The sequence below is a fragment of the Lagopus leucura genome, unplaced genomic scaffold, assembly GCF_019238085.1.
Source record: "Lagopus leucura isolate 7727_CA_CO unplaced genomic scaffold, USGS_WTPT01 Super-Scaffold_739, whole genome shotgun sequence".
NCBI lineage: Eukaryota > Metazoa > Chordata > Aves > Galliformes > Phasianidae > Lagopus > Lagopus leucura.
In genome coordinates this window covers 169134-185103 of record NW_024962255.1, presented here as the reverse complement: position 1 = coordinate 185103, position 15970 = coordinate 169134, and the positions used below count along the sequence as shown (strand labels likewise).

Sequence of the window (15970 nt, the reverse complement as noted above, 5' to 3'; positions counted from 1 at the left end):
GCTCCGGGCCCTTAGCTCCACCTTTATTGCCGCGTCATCGTGCCTCCCGCCCGCCCGCCGCTCCGACGTCAGTCCCGCAAGGCGAAGTCGAAGGGCTGGAAGTCGCGACGGAAGGCGCTGGCCTGCGCCGCCTCCTCGGGCCGGGCCGCCGTGCAGCTGCGCCAGTCGGAGCGCTGAGGGAGCGCCAGCAGGGCACCGCTGGCCAGCACCGCCCTGCAGGACAGACATCAGCGCTCGGCACAGCGCCCTGGGCTGAGAACAACAGGGAGAAGGGAGGGGGGGGGAGGGGACAAAAAGGGGGAAGGAAAATAGCGGGGGAGAGGCAGACGGGAAATGGAAGGGTACAGAAAGCGATGCACCCACCTGCCAAACTGCAGCGGGAAGCTGCCCTGAATGCGATGAAAGAGTTTCTCTCCTGTGTCCAGCTCCACATAGAAGTACGGTGTGCCTTGCTGCACCACCTGTGTAGGAAGGAGGGATGCTGAGGCCCGTTGGTGCCAAAGGCAGCCAGGTTTCTCCTAGATGTTTTCCCAAGGCATGTGTGACACATGCACACACATCCTGCCTACATCAGGAAGCCACAGAAGAGGGCTTTACTCTGTGTCTGTGCAATGCTAGCTGCATTCACATCAGACTTTTTCACTAATGAAACACTGAAAGAGTTTCTCTCCTACCCATCTGGACGCCATTCAGAAGGAGAGAGATTCTGGCTGCAGTTCTTTAGATGGGAAACAGCAAAACAAGCCAGTCCAGGCTGCAGCATCTATCTATCATCTATCTATCTATCATCAAACTATCATCACAGCATCAGTGGTAGATCTCATAATCCCCAAAGAATGAGAAAGTGATGGATTGCTTTCTGCTGGAACGGTGTGCGCCTTTGCAATGCAAGGTAGCAGACAGTATACTGCTTTAACATTTCTTCTGCTTTAATATTTCTTCTGGTTTAACTCTGCAGATTGCATTACAGGGACAGTAAATAACAGAGCCTGGATCAGAACTGCCTGAGCTAATATAGTATTTTAAAGGAAAAAGAGTAAAATAATGTGAAGAGAGTACAAGTGCACTTCTCAGGTTACAGAACTCTTACCTAGGGGAAATTAAAACTATCTGATGCGCAGTGATGCTGGAAGGGAGTTGGTGTTTGGTAGGAGTGAGTTTAGCAGGCCTTACACATGGCTAGAGTGATGTGACCAGGGTTATTTCTTATATCCCTGCCATTCGAGTCAGGTACAAAGATGAGGCACAAACCTTATATTAATAACATATAGCTATATTTTGAGTTTTACCACTAGGAAAAGCCAGGCAGAGGAATCCAGGGGACATCTTAGCAATCTGCATTGTGACAGAAGTGCTGAACAAACCTAGTGGCACAGACCTCCATCAAATGCAAAGAAGATATATACTTAAGGCTCTCTGAGGGCAGTCAACAAATGCTGCAGGCAAAGGACTTGATATTCAGATAAGCAACACAGCTTATGACATTGTCATAATGAACACAACTGGTATGTGGGCTCCAAATTAAGTCTGCTTCCAAACAGCTTAACCTTACCCCACAAAGTGACCTCATTGACCTCAGAGGGAAACAGCAGGCCTGACAGGGCAGAGGTGAAGACAGGTGAAAGTATCTCGTACCTGCATGATATCTGAGTGCTCTGGGATTTCTAACAGTTCCATCTGTTGCTCCTGTGCCTGTTTAATAAAGCACTCCTTAATGTCTTCAGAAGTATAGTCCAGTGGGACAGGAATCACCTGGAGAGAGAGACAAATGTTTCCAAAGAAGTAAAGATGAGGGAAACCACTGACTCACAGAAAGCAATCATTCCATCACTGGAGCTGGCATGCTCCTCAGTTCTGTGCAATATCATCAAACAGGGTGGGTGAGCACCCACCTGTACAGATTTAAACTTATGAGAAATCTTCTATAGGAGTTGAATAAAAAGCTGAGAACTAAGAGTCTGACAAAGTTCTCAGCACAGTCTCCCTCCTTTTTGATCTCTGTGGTAGTTTCAGGCCGCTCTGATACAATTACAGATCTGCCAAACAAAGAAACCACCACAATAAACCACTAACTGACTCATGCACAAGGAAAAAAAAAAAAAAAATCAAACCAAAGGGTTGATACTGATAGACAATGATCAGAATTCTGCACATATTCTTACATTTTCAGCCTAGTACAGTTGCATGGTGAGCACTGCAGCTTGTATGCCCATGGGAGCAGATCAGAGTAAGAAACCAGTTATAAAACCTTGTCTGGAATCCCTGAGGAGTTTTTAAATCACATCTATGCAGGGAGAAGTCTTCCTTGCCCATTCAACACAATCAAACAAACAAAAAAAACACAAAATGCTGTGCTGCTATAATATGAAGAATTTAAGGATTGTGGCAGAACCATCACACAACGTGGGTTATGGTTTTGTTCTGCCTGTTTGTGGGCAGAATACTGCCATACTCTGGAAAAACTGAAAGTGAGCTTTCCTTTTCAGTTCAGTCATGGACAAGTGCGCAGCTGTGTCCTCTTAATATACACTGAAACCATACCTGTAACTGCAGATGCTGACTCTTATAGTTCCTTTCATATAAGACATATCTCTTCCCCTTGCTTCTGAAAAAGTCCTTCAGGGCAGATTTATACTTGGTCACTTCTTCCATCACCTCTGAAGACAAGTCAACCACCGACTGATAGTGCCCAATAGGCAAAATCAAGACATGATCAGGTAATAAGCCACCCTTGGCCAGGGCAAGGTAGCACTGGAGTGAAACAATGCACATAGTTACTATCAGCAACACTTAACACACTGGAAACTTGAGCTCTCTGGCTGCACTCTTGAGTATCCCCTAGCCTAGCAATTCTGCCTCAGGAACAGTACAGTTTTCTACTCTGTGTCGCTTATTAGGAACTGTTAATTAGCAATTCATTAATTACTAGAGGAACAAGAAAGGGAAAGAAAATGAAAATGGTTAAAAACAACTTTTAACAACTTTTTTTTTCAAGTGCCAGAGAATGCCTGGCCTTCAGGAAGACACCTGAGTGAACTTTACCATTGCTGCCAGAATTTCTTACTGACAAGAAAATCCCTTTGAAAATGTATATCTACTTTCCAACCAAAACCAGATAATGTTGCCACTGTAGCATCTTCAAGTAGATTGCGCCATATAGGAGCAAGAACTGGAGGCAAATCAAAGGTGTCAATGATTTAATTAACCTCCAAAAAGTACTTTGAGATCTTGATGTAAAAGCTGTCTTATCTTCTGTTTAATCTGCATGTGAAAAAATCAGAACCAGTAATCCCAGCTGCTTTTGGTGTAACTCCAGCCAACGCATCCTATTGCCAGCACAGATTCCAGTTTACACTCAGTTCTGACAGACTGTAACACAATCAAATCATGAAGGCTGCCACACCAAAGTCTTCCGGCTCTGTAATTCATCTCCTCAAGGAAAAGAGGGACGTTTTATTTTTCAAAAGACTTGTGACTATCTACTTATGTCCTCTGTAGGGTTGAATGCAAAGAAAACTGAGTCAGCTCCAAATAAAGGTTGTTTGCTTTTTTTTTTTTTTTTCTTCTCCCTTTTTAAAATAAATATTGCTATATCTTAACATGATTTTGCTGGCATGTAGGCAAGAATGTACTATTGTTACTTACGTGTGTGCCAATGCTAACAACCAAGTGCTTCTCCACTTCTGGGCTAGCAAGACAGAACCAACAGGGCCCTGTGGGCAGTGCTTTATGGGATAGGAAAGAGAAACAAGTGTTAGCATAAAGCTTGTTGGTTGGAATGATGAAAGGAACGAGACCTGGAAGAGCTGCATTTTCCAGCTCCGCTTCCCAGCTGATGCAGTGCTGAAGGGCATGGCTCTGGGAAGCAGGATCTGGCTGGAGAACTGATGCCCTGGGGGAAGTTCTAGTAAGAGGAACAGGTGGAAGTCACCAACTTGCTGACTGACATCATCATTGAGTGCTCCTATTTACTGGAAGAACATTATTTCCAGGAACATAGTGCTTACAGCTCACTAGTAGAAAATGCACCAGTGAATTAAAAAAAATAAATCAAAATGAGATGAAACTACCACAAAGGTACAGACAAGGACAGATGCTGTCAAACACACATGCTAATTCTGGCCTATTTCTCACACTGAAAACATGATTCCAGACCCAGATTGCAATACCTTATCTGATCCTTAATATAAACTGATGACATCAATAAGCCAGGCCTTTTATTAGGGTCAAACACCACATTCACAGCTGCAGGCTTTGTACAGGAACAGACAAGCAGCTTTACAAACACAGTGTGAGATAAGGCTCTGCCAAGAACCATAGGAAACCAAAGGTGCAAGCTTGGAGTTTGTATCAGTGCAAAACAGTGTAAGGAGGCTCCTAAAGTCTTCTGGAATTTCTTATCAAGAAAAGGAAATCGTACCAAGTACACAAGGGTACACTATGCCCTACAGAACAAGCTAGTCTGTAGAACTGCCTGTTGTCAAGTTTAGAGGCCAGTCAGCTTCACAAGGTAAACAGCATCAGTTCAACCCCTTCAGACCTAGTTTTTAAACTATACTTTTGTCTTTTATTTAACTACTTACTGTCAGGTTTCTAGGAAACAAGTGGCTGTTCATTCCTCTGTACTGCTGTACTCCCACACCATCTAGCACATTTTCAAGATGATCTAAACAGCTTAACAGCCTGAGATAAAATGAGTGAAATGGACCAATACCTCCAGTAAAGTTCTTGGAAAAAAAAGCATCCACATACTTACGAGGTTTTTTGGCTTGCTTGGTTTGGGAGCTCCCTCTATCCTTCCCATCTGAGGGACGTTTCTTCCCATGATGCTTGTTCAAATCAAAGAAAAACTGACATGCTGTTTCTTCCTGGTTAGAAAATGAAAACCAAAACCTGTTGTACCTGCATCCCAGAGAGTCACAGAGCATGAGGCACACTGCAGCAGTACCTCTGCACACCCAAGTACTTTGGTCTTCTGTGCCCCCTTCTGCAACTTTCGGTATGGATTTTCAGTGACATCCTGGGGCTGTTTTACTAGCTCTGCAGGGTCCATCAAGCTCATGGGAACAATGCTGAATGCATACAGATACTGGAAGAAAAACAGATGGCTCAAATGCAAAAAGCTTTTGCAATGATTGCAACTCTGAAGAAATCAGCTGTAAACTACCACCATCCTTTTGTATCAATACTCTGTAACTTTTTATAAGGGTTAAAAAAGTAAGCAACTTATGTCACCCCAAAAGTTACTTTAAGTGATTTGTAAAGGTTCTCATGTAAATTGTTTCCTTCCTAAAGGAAGCCATGGGAAGAGAAAATTATCCAAAGCAGCTGAGGAAGAGGGAAGAATGGCAGCTTTCTGGCCATTTTCCTTTGCTTTCTTCCAGCTAAATACCATTAGACCAAGTAGAGAGAAATGGAAGTGCTTAAGAACACATCTGGCATTCTGTACCCCTCTGACATGATGGGCAAATGCCACGTTACTCAACAGACACCTCCACTTTGGCATGATTCACACTGTCTTATGACTAGCTAAATTAGGGCTTACTGCCACATTATTTGTACTTGAGAAGATTCAGGAGTATAAATACCTTTTTCTTGCTTTTATTGCCAACTTCAGCAAGAGCAATAAATCTGGTCACATGTTGTGGGGTCTCCTGCAGCACTGTGTGATTTCTGTATGGAAGCAAAACTTGACTGTATTGGCATATACTCAAAGAATAGTGGGAAAACATGCCCTCCATAAAGGAACTCAGACACCCACATCACTTACATGTAGGCTTTCATCCAGAACAAGAAGGCCTGAGAATAAAAAGACTTGTGAGATCTAACAACCACACAGACAAAAATAAGATCTCACAGGACACCGAACACACAGCTGAGAGGACATTTTACTAGACTGAAAAACAACTTCCATTTTAAAATGTATTTACTATGATAAAGGTAACAATCCTTGCCAGCATTCACAAGACAGCCTTAATTTTCTCTGAACGTTATTCTGACACCTACATTATTTTATCAGTCACATTTTGTATACAAAGTTATATCTGAAGACACCAAATTCTTCACTGTATGAGAGCTTTTCCACAATATACCTTCAGAGGTACCCCCAGAACTAGGCTGAACAGTACTGAAATGGAACTCAGAGTGATTTGGTGTCAGATTCACTTTGACATTCTCAGGTAAGTGTTGGCAGGGACTGCACAGTTTCTGAGGCAGCAAGAACTGTTACCAGAAGAGACATCTGAGAAACAATCTCGACTCATTACTGGAAAAACAAAGATTTAAAGGAACCAGATGACTTCATAAAATCACACTGAAATTCTTTAAAACACTGTGTTCTTTAAAAATTGAACTCTTATTTCAAAATAAATGAGATTTCACAATGTCTTACAAACCTGTAAGGAAGCCTTTCATAATAGGCCTTCTCCAGTGCAGCAAAGTGATACCTTGGCTTGAGACTTGCAGCTAGATCAGATATTAAAGTGGAACCACATTTTTTGGTATCTATTTCTCCCTACAAATACAAAACAAGTTTTATTTTAAAAATTCTGTCAGACAGCAATGAAAATAAATTGCTTATACTGAACCGCTTGCTGGAAATGTAGAAGTTATGACCATGGCTGTTGCCATTCCTTGAAGCATGGAAGTGAACATGGTTTGATTTCTTATCTCCAACCCAAGTCTACTTATTTACATCATTTTCCATACACAAGGTTTACATCCAGTCATTTCACTTTACAAATTTGTCCTATTTTCCCTTTATTGATCTTGTGAAGCAATTGCAGCACAGAATGAGTTTTGGCAAACAGCAATATAGGTGAAAATCATTAAGGCACATTTTAACCACACTCCCAGAGTGCCAGAAGCTTTAGTGTGTGAGTCAAGTGAATAGGAAAATGCTAAGATTTCCCACAGAAACAAAATGTTTTCTCCTGTCCCTGAGAAATCAAAAACAAAACACAACCAAAGAGCAGGCTTAGAACTACTTTTGGGCTGTCTGTTCTTCATTAGCCTTAGACTGAGAAGCACAGTAAGGAAAGAAAACAGCAGGGGAAAACAGAAGTTCAGAAATTGTCTGTTACCTACAAAGTACTATTTTCGGTAAAGATTCTTTTGGAAAAAATATTTTCAGAAAATCATCAGGCTTCATCAAGAGGAAGTCAGGCCTGATCAGTCTGAGGAGCTTCTATAATGAAACAATCAGCCTGATGAATAAGTGGGGAGCTGTGGGTATTGCCTTTGACGGTGTCCCCCAACAGATCCTCATTGGGAAGCTGCTGAAGTATGGGCTGGATGTGCAGCGAGCTGGGTTGAAAACTACCTGAACAGTAGGACCCATAGGGCAGAGGTCAGTGGTGCAAATTTTCATTTGAGGCCAGTAATGAGGGGAGCATCCCAGGAGTCAGTACTGGGTCCAGTTCTTTTTAACATCTTCCTTAATGATCTGGATGATGGAGTAGGGTGCACCTTCAATAAATTCGCAGATGATATAAAAAACTGGGGTGAGTGACTGACTCACCAGAGGGCTGTGCAGCCACCCAGAGGGACCCAGAAAGTCTGGAGAAATGGGCTTAACCTCAAGGAGCTCAACAAGAAGTGCAGTTGTACAGGCATCCACCCACTCCCAGGAAAGCAGCTTTCCTCTCTGTACTTCTTTCTGCTGCCCTTGCAGCAGGTGTGGCAGAGCATAACAGAAGTACCTTCACTGAGGTCTTGCTGGTTTCAGTCACACTGAAAATGGTCAGAGCTAAGAACCATCTCAGGAAAAGAACTTCTCCAGGGAGTTGATTCTCATTCATGCAATTTAACTTCTCACACCATTTTTACTGCACAAGAAACTTCAGGTGGCAAAAAGCAGAACTTACTGTTCATTCATCAAATTTGCTGTTACTGGAGCTATGGGATTTCAATGTCTTAGCACACAAATCTTAAAGACTTGTTACTGAAAACTTCAGATCCTGAAGCACGCATTTCAGCAAGATGTCTATTTGAGTATTATATTTACTAATATATTTATCTATTAATCCAAACAGCACAATTGCAGAAATTCAAATCGAATGAAACCAAGAGTGGAACAATATGCTGAATTACTACAGAGCATCCCAGTGCGAAGGTCTGGACACAATTTGTCTCTAACCGAAAACGTCCCTACATTTTTTTTTCTCCAACCACATAGCCTAGTGGAGTTGTTTTTTTGTTTTGTTTTGTTTTGTTTTGTTGGTGGTAGCAGGGTTATTTTATGGAGGGAGAAGGAAGACACATTTTCTAATACTTTCAGAGATAGGATCCTGTGTTTTTTTTCAGAAGTGAAAAGACAATGAGGAAGCAAAGTATCTGTCACACATAGCATTCTCCTCCAGGGAAGTCTCAGATCATGTGAGTTCACAGGCAAGTTCCTCCTGCTGAGTAACAGTTAAAACTGTGAATTAGATACAATGTAAACATATCCTCAAAATCCAGACAGAGGAAGAACCAAACCATTCAGAACAGCTGAAGGACAGAATTTCTCCTCAATGCAGGACAGACATGGACCTGCTGGAATGCATCCAGAGGAGAGCCAGAAAAATGGTCCAAGGGATGGAACACCCCTCCTGTGAGAAAAGGCTGAGAGAGCTCAGGCTGTTCAGCCTGGAGAAGAAACAGCTCTGGAAAGACTGATAGTGGCTTTCAGTATCTAAAGTGGGGCTGTAAGAAAGAAGGGGACAGACTCTTAAGCAGGGATTGTTGTGATAAGACAAGGAGAAATTATTTCAAGCTGAAGGAAGGGTGATTTAGACTGGATATAAGGAAAACGTTTTTTACAATAAGAATGGTGAAGTACTGAAACAGGTTGCTCAGAGATGCAGTGGGTGCCTTGTCCCTGGGGCAGGCTGGACAGGGAGCTGAACACCCTGATCTATCCGAAGACGTCCCTCTTTATTGCAGGGGGGTTGGACTAGATGACATCCCAGTGGGACCAAATCTGTAGGACACAGACTTTGCTGAGAAAAAACAGTTCCAAATGAACAGTATCTCCAGGATGTACAGCCTCATGGTCTGAGCACAGTGTGCTAAAATCTTTAGTTATTGAACATTAGCTTTTCTATAAAAATAGCTATATAATAGTGTCCATGGAAAGAAAGCTCTTTCAGGAAATTATCCTACAAAGCCCTTACATTAGTAAATTAAAAACAAACAAACAAACAAAACAATCACGAAGGGTCCTTCTGCAAACAGGCAAAACAAGCAGAGATGACATTGTTTGTTAGATACACCTGGAAATTAATTCCACCAGAAAACAGAAGACTTACTGGGCTGTTGGCAAAACTCTCAACATCTCTGGGCCAAGGGGAAGTCAGCAATATATCCACACCCTTGAAGTTTGGGGTCGATAACAATGATGATTTTAATTCTGTTACATCCTTTGAACTAAAGCTGTAGGCAGGAGTTGGCTCCTCCTGAGACTCGGTGCCACTCAGGTATGCGATCTGCAGTCCTGAAGTACTACTGAAAAGACCTCGACGGCCTGCATGAATGCACAAGCACACACCTGAGATTTAAAAGCTGCAAGTAAGCTCATTTGTATCATAAGCAGAGAGCCAGATTTAGCAGTCTTGCCTTACTTTGAAATCTTTCTTACAGGCAGCTCATTTTCTATGTTCATAAATTCTAGGAAGATATTTTAGTGCCATGGCTCAAAATCTACTTAATGGTAGAGCTGTTTATACAAAAGCTTGGTATGAAGACTGAAAATAAAAAAGCCAATTGCAAGTTCATTTGTAACTATTTTTGTTAGGCAAGATTCTAAAAAGAAATTAACCTTTCCTTTTAGTTTTGCTATCATTTCATTACGTTTGATGATTATACTTTTTATCTTTGCTACTCTAGTACAACCATGCAGCACAGCACTAATACTCTTCATATAGGGAACCTCCACTGTACAGAGAAATGCAAAGGACGGGAATACGTTCTCAGTCAAAAGATTCTTTCAACATCTTTTTCTTTTGGGTATCAAAATTCAGTGTGTTAGAAAACAACAACAAAAAAGTTGAACAAAAAGTTCAACTCCAGTCTTGTTGCAAGATTAAGAAATGCCATCTTAAAACTTCAAGAAAAAAGAAAGGAGGGGTGAGTTAAAGCACAAAGATTACAAAACGTTCTTGAAAGCAGCATCACACAAGTACATTACCTAAGTAAGTGATGTTCTCAGCTAATTCACAACCAGTGACATGTGGAAAACAGTGCATAGTCTCTTGGTTATTAGCGCCAAGCATGAAGGTTGGAACTGGAGCTGAAAAAGAAAATGATCAGTCTGGAATAAAGAACATGAAGTACATCACAGCCATCCCAACACCCCTCCTTCTCAGCGTGTGAAGGAGCCATAACCACAAACAAGGAAATTTCCTTCAGAAAAAGGCCCCCCTGTTGTTTGAGCAAAATGCTTTTCTCATCACCAGATACTTTAAGGTGCATCCTCTAAATAATGCCCCTGAATGATCCATGGCCTACATTGTCTCTAGGGTGACACTAGACTCGTGCTTGAAGTTTCAGTTCCCACAGTCCAGCTATATGAGAATGCTTAGGCTCCCTTGTGCTGAGCCCTCACAGCAAATGGGACAGCTTTGTGTGGACAGCTCGCACAGCCAGGCAAGATTTTAAGGATACGGGTAAGTGGGCTGCCAGCCAGCACAGCCCCCAGCATGCCAATGCATTTGCTATGGGGAATGACAGCTCCTTCCTTACCTTTCTTAGCTCCCGAACGATACTCTGCCCATTCGGCATCAGAAGTGGAGCTGAAGAAATCCCCGACGCACAAAAGCATCTGCAACCACCACACCAAGAGAGAGTCACATAAAACACCAAAGGCAAGGCAGAGCGCTTCTGCGGTGCAACGCTTCACTCCGAGGCATCACGCATCTCTCCCGAGCTACCGGGTAAAGAAAAGTCTCTGCGCTCGGCGGTACCGTTACACTCCAAAAGGAGGAGCGGCACTCCCGCCCCACAGGTTCGTGCTCCCCAGGCTCTCAGAGCAGCAGAAGGAAGTCTGAGGGCACACCAAGCCCCTCGGCCCCGCGGGCAGCCACAGGCAGGGCCCAGTAGGAGAGGGGGTGAGCGCGGCCTTCCCTCAGCCCCAGCGCTGCAGTCCAGGTAGCTGGACCCGGCCCCCGGTCCCGCTCCCGCTCCCCGGCCCCGCCGAAGCCTCACATCGAAGCGGCCGCTCTTGCTCTGGATGGCTCGGACCCGCCCGAAGAGACTCTCCAGCCGCCCCTCCACGTCGCCGCATGCCAGCCTGAAGGAAACAGAGCCTCAGCGACAGCCACAGCACGGCACAAGCCCACCTCGTCTCGGTCCCGTCCCGTCCCGTCCCGTCCCGTCCCGTCCCGCTCACACGCGCAGCGGTAGCGCCTCCATGGCGGAACTCCTCGGCTCGGCTTTCGCTTCCGGGTGCGCCTCGCACAGCGCTCCGCCGCGGCCCGTTCCGCTGCTGTCCGGATAGAAACTCCGACGCGCAGAGCCGCAGTGTGGCAACGCGAGCGCCAGTTGATGTAATTTTTGGATGTCAGCGAACATTTCAGTGCTCTTTTTTATAGTATTCTTCTGAACAAAATGTCCAACATAAAGCTAGACAAAGACACAGTGGTGTGGTGAGCAATTGGCTGGCAGGGCAACCTCAAAGGCTCAGAGTCAGTGACTGGAAAAACGGTCTGTTGAGGAATGGTGCAGATAAGAGTGTGATTTAGCAATAAAGTGCTAAATCAAACAGATCCAAGCTCTTTTAGAAGATGTAATATTGCTCATTGGAACACATGAAAAGACACAAAGCGAAGTAGGAAGGAAGTCCACATTTTCTTTAACATCCCTGTGCTGCATTAACTACCTCAGCAAATACCAGCAGAGTCTGCCTGATTATTAAGAGCTGATGATGTCCCTGGCGGCTTTGTAAGGAAAGTCTTTGGACATTTATTTAAGCCAAAACATATTACACATCGCAAAGACACCATTCCTGGGGGCAGGAAGAAACTGCGTGCATTTACCCTTTCCCATCTGAGGGCAGAATTTGACAAAGGAAGAAAAGTTCAAGCCTAGTGAAGGAACTTTTGTAGGGGACTAAGTTCTCTTTTGAGTGTAAGTCTGAAGAGTATCCTATCTGCAACAGTCTAGTTTCAGGCCTGTAGCTAGAGGTGTTCCTTAGGGGTCAGTAGTGGGTCCCATCTAGTTCCAACTCCCCTACTATAAGCAGGGACACCTCCCAGTAGACCAGGTGGCCCAAAGCCCCATCTATAGAATGAATCATAGAATCACCAAGGTTGGAAAAGGCCTCCAAGATCATCCAGTCCAACCATTCGCCTATCAATCAATATTTCTTCACTAAACCATGTCCCCCGTTAAAACAGCAAAAGGTTTCTTGAATACCTTCAGGATGGTGACTCTACCACCTCCATGGGCAGCCTCTTCCAGCTCCTGACCACTCAGAGAAGTATTATTTCCTGACATCCAACCTGAATCTCCCTTGGTGCAACTTGAGGCCATTCCCTCTAGTCCTATTGCTAGTTACGTGGGGGAAGAGGCTGACCACCTCCTCACCACCACCTCCCTCCACAACTGTAGAAAGTGATAAGATCACCCCTGAGCCTTCTCTTCTCCAGACTGAACAATCCCAGTTCCCTCTGGGAACTCCTCATATGGCCTGTGCTCCAGACCCCTCATGAGCTTTGTTGCCCTTCTCTGAGCACACTCCAGGGCCTCAATGTCCTTCCTGTAGTGAGGGGCCCAAAACTGAACACAGTACTTGATGTGCAGCCACACCAGGGCTGAGTACAGAGGGAGGCCTTGAATGTCTCCAGGGAGGGGGTATCCACAACCTCTCTGAGCAACTTGTTCCAATGTCTCACCACCCTCACAGTAAACAATTTCTTCCTAGTATCTAGCCTAAATCTACCCTTTTCCAGTTTAAAGCCATTTCCCCACATTCTGTCTCTACATGCCCTTATGAACAGCTTTCCTGTAGGCTCCCTTCAGGTGCTGGAAGGCCACCATAAAGTCTCCCAGGAATCTTCTCCAGGCTGAAGAGCCCCAACTACCGCAGCCTGTCCTCAGAGGGGAGGTGCTCCAGCCCTCTGATCATCTTTGTAGCCCTCCTCTGGACCCACTTCAACAGCTCAATGTCCTTCTTGTGCTGGGAATCTGAGAACTGGATGTAGTTCTCCACGTGGGGTCTCATACAAGCAGAAGGGCAGAATTACTTCCCCCAACCTACTGATCACACTCCTCTTGATGCAACCCAGGATATAGTTGACTTTCTGGGCTGCAAGTACACTCTGTCCACTGATGTTGAGTCTTTCATCAACAAACAACCCCAAAATCCTTGTCTCCTGCTGCTCCCAAGCCATTCTCCTTCCAACCTTTATTTGTGCTTAGTATTGCCCAGACACAGGTGCAGGACCTTGCACGTGGCCTTGTTGAACTTGATGAGTTTGACATGGATCTATCTCTCCAAACTGTCCAGATCTCTCTGGATGGCATCCCTTCCCTCTAGCGTGCCAACTGCACTACTTAACTTGGTATCATCTGCAAACTTGCTGAGGGTGCTCTTGATCCCACAGTTCATGTTGCCTATAAAGATGTTAAATACTGCTGGTCCCATCACTGATTCCTAAGGAATATTTCTCATCACTGGTCTCCATTTGGACATTGAGCCATTGATCACTACTCTCTGAGTGTGACTATCCAGCCAATTCCTTATCCAGTGAGTGGTCTGTCCGTTAAATCAATTTTTTCTCTAATCTAGTTACCAAGACATCATGTGGGACAGTGTTAAATGCTTTGCACAAGTCCAGGTAGATGATGTCAGCTGCTCTTCCTTTATTCACTGATGCTGTAGCTCCATCATAATAAAAGGCCACTAAGTTTGTCAAACAGGATTTGCCCTTGGTGGAGTCCTGTTGTTCACCAACAATCACCTCATTTTTATTTTCCATCTTCCTTAGTAGGGCCTTCAGTAGGATCTGCTAAAGGTGCAGATGCCAGGTGCAGATGTGAGACTGACTGCTCTGTAGTTTCCTGGATCTTCTTTTTTTCCCTTCTTGAAAATGGGGGGTATGTTTCCCCTTTTCCAATCTGCAGGAACTTCTACAGACTGCCATGATCTGTCAAATACAGTGGATAGCAGCTTAGCAACTTCATCTGCCAGTTTTCTCAGAACCTGTGGATGGATCTCATCAGGTCCTATGGACTTGTGCATCGTCAGGTTCTTTAGATGATCTTGAACCTGGTCTTCACTTACAGCAGGCAGATATTCCTACTTTTACAAGAAGGTCCTTGTTCAGCCATGCTTGTTTCCTGTCTCCTCTGCTTGACTTCTTATGCTGGGGGCTGGAGAGCTCTTGTGTGTTTTCAAAGTGCTGCCAGTCCTCTTCCTTACCCATGTCCTTAAGGACAATTTACCAGAGGATCTCATCCAGCAATTCCTTAAAGATTCTGAAGTTCACTCTCCAGAAGTTCAGGGTCCTTTGCCAGACCCACCCAGATCATGAACCTGGATCATGATTATCTGGGTGAGCAAAATCATGAACTTGACCAGCTCATGGTCGTTACAGCCCAGGCTGCCTTTGATCTTAATGATCTCCTTTGTATCAATAAGCACCAGATCTAGTAACACCCTTGATGATCTGTCCAGGAAATTATCCTCCAAGGCTTCAGGAGTCTCCTGGATTGTTTTCAGCTCAGCATGCTGTTTTCCCAACAGATGCCTAGATGAGATCCTGAGAACACAATGCCTTTTGTAGCTGAAGCAAAAAAAACCCTTGTCAACAGGCTTCCCTTTATCAGATGTAGAGCCCAAACACCAAATTTCCTTTATTATTCTGATCCCTAATTTTAACTCACAGTCTCTCAACCTGGTCATGGCTGTTTCTCAGAGGCAGCTCTTCCCCATATATCTACTTCTTAACATAGAGGGAATCTTCCCCCCCCCCCTTTCCCGGTCTATTCCTTCTAAAAATTTTGTGGCCCTCAATCATAGTATTCCAGTTTTGTGGTTCACCACAGCACATTTTTGTGATATCAGTCAGGTCATAATATTCTAATAGCACCACAGTTTCCATCTCCTCCTGCTTATTTCCCATGCTGTCTGCATTGGTGTAGAAGCACTTCAGCTGGGCTGTTGGCTGTGTTACCTTCTTGGAAGAACCCTTCCCAAATCTGCTTCCTCTACTTCCTAAAGTGACTGTTCCCTGTCACTCAATGGTACATGTCCTTCCTCCATCAAATCAAGTTTAAAGCTCTGGTGATAAGCCCAGCCAGCTTGCTGCCTGATATGTTCTTTCCCTTCCTGGTCATCTGCATTACATTCATATCACCAAGCCCTGTCACGCAAAGGTGCATCCAAGATCATGGAACCCACTATCCTGAGTATGCCTGTCAATGCAGCCATTAGTTCAACTGGTCTGTTCTTGTCCTTCTTCCTGGATCCCAGTCTCCAACTAGAAAGACTGAGGAGAGCACTGCCTTGGCTCCCAATCCCTTCAACTCTTTCTAATAGACATACAGGGTTTTTTTTATATTTTGTGATATCCTAATTGTGATATCCTAGCTCCTAATGACCAAGTGTGAAAGAGCAGGAGCGGACAGTAGTCCTCTAGCTTTATTAGACCTGTAAGCCTCTTTCTGATTTCACAAATACAGGCCCCTGGAAAGCAGAAAGCCTCTCTAGAGAGATTATCTGAGTGACAAATGGGTGCTTTAGTGTCCCTCAATGTGGACTCCCCAATTATTAAGAATTTTCTTTTTTTTTTTCTTTTTTTTTTTTTTTCAGAACTGGGTATGCCTTGGCTTCCATGGCTGGACCATCCTAATCTGGCTGTCCCTTTCTTGTTCTGAACCATTAACCAGACCGTTTTCTCTTTCCATCCCTAGAGCTTCATATCTGTTGTTTAGAGGGACTTGAGGAGCAAGGGGGAGGCTCCTTCTGCCCTATGCACCCAAGACATAC

At 44.3% G+C, this 15970-nt stretch overlaps 1 protein-coding gene and 1 non-coding gene across 2 annotated transcripts; both read right to left on the bottom strand.

Moving 5' to 3' along the window:
- Positions 1–29: 29 nt before the first annotated feature.
- CWF19L1 (CWF19 like cell cycle control factor 1) lies at positions 30–11411 on the bottom strand. The gene is made up of 14 exons (XM_042862717.1): positions 11369–11411; positions 11185–11269; positions 10723–10801; positions 10169–10270; positions 9291–9505; positions 6396–6514; positions 5589–5673; positions 4949–5089; positions 4757–4868; positions 3646–3725; positions 2542–2751; positions 1636–1752; positions 364–461; positions 30–213 (listed from the first exon to the last, which is right to left on the bottom strand). The coding sequence occupies exons 1-14, from the start codon at positions 11389–11391 to the stop codon at positions 69–71; spliced, it is 1611 nt and encodes a 536-aa protein (XP_042718651.1). The 5' UTR covers positions 11392–11411; the 3' UTR covers positions 30–68.
- LOC122175680 lies at positions 1921–2063 on the bottom strand. Its single transcript, XR_006177478.1, has one exon. It is a non-coding gene; the product is annotated as a small nucleolar RNA SNORA12 (small nucleolar RNA).
- Positions 11412–15970: the final 4559 nt, after the last annotated feature.

Bases quoted from the DNA above. Each gene is read 5' to 3' on its own strand.
- CWF19L1 (XM_042862717.1), bottom strand. From the start codon at position 11,391: ATGGAGGCGCTACCGCTGCGCGT. The intron at 10,802-11,184 runs GTGAGGCTTCGG...TGGTGGTTGCAG, and splicing joins GCAAGAGCGGCCGCTTCGAT to ATGCTTTTGTGCGTCGGGGA. The intron at 214-363 runs GTGGGTGCATCG...TCTGTCCTGCAG, and splicing joins TTCCCGCTGCAGTTTGGCAG to GGCGGTGCTGGCCAGCGGTG.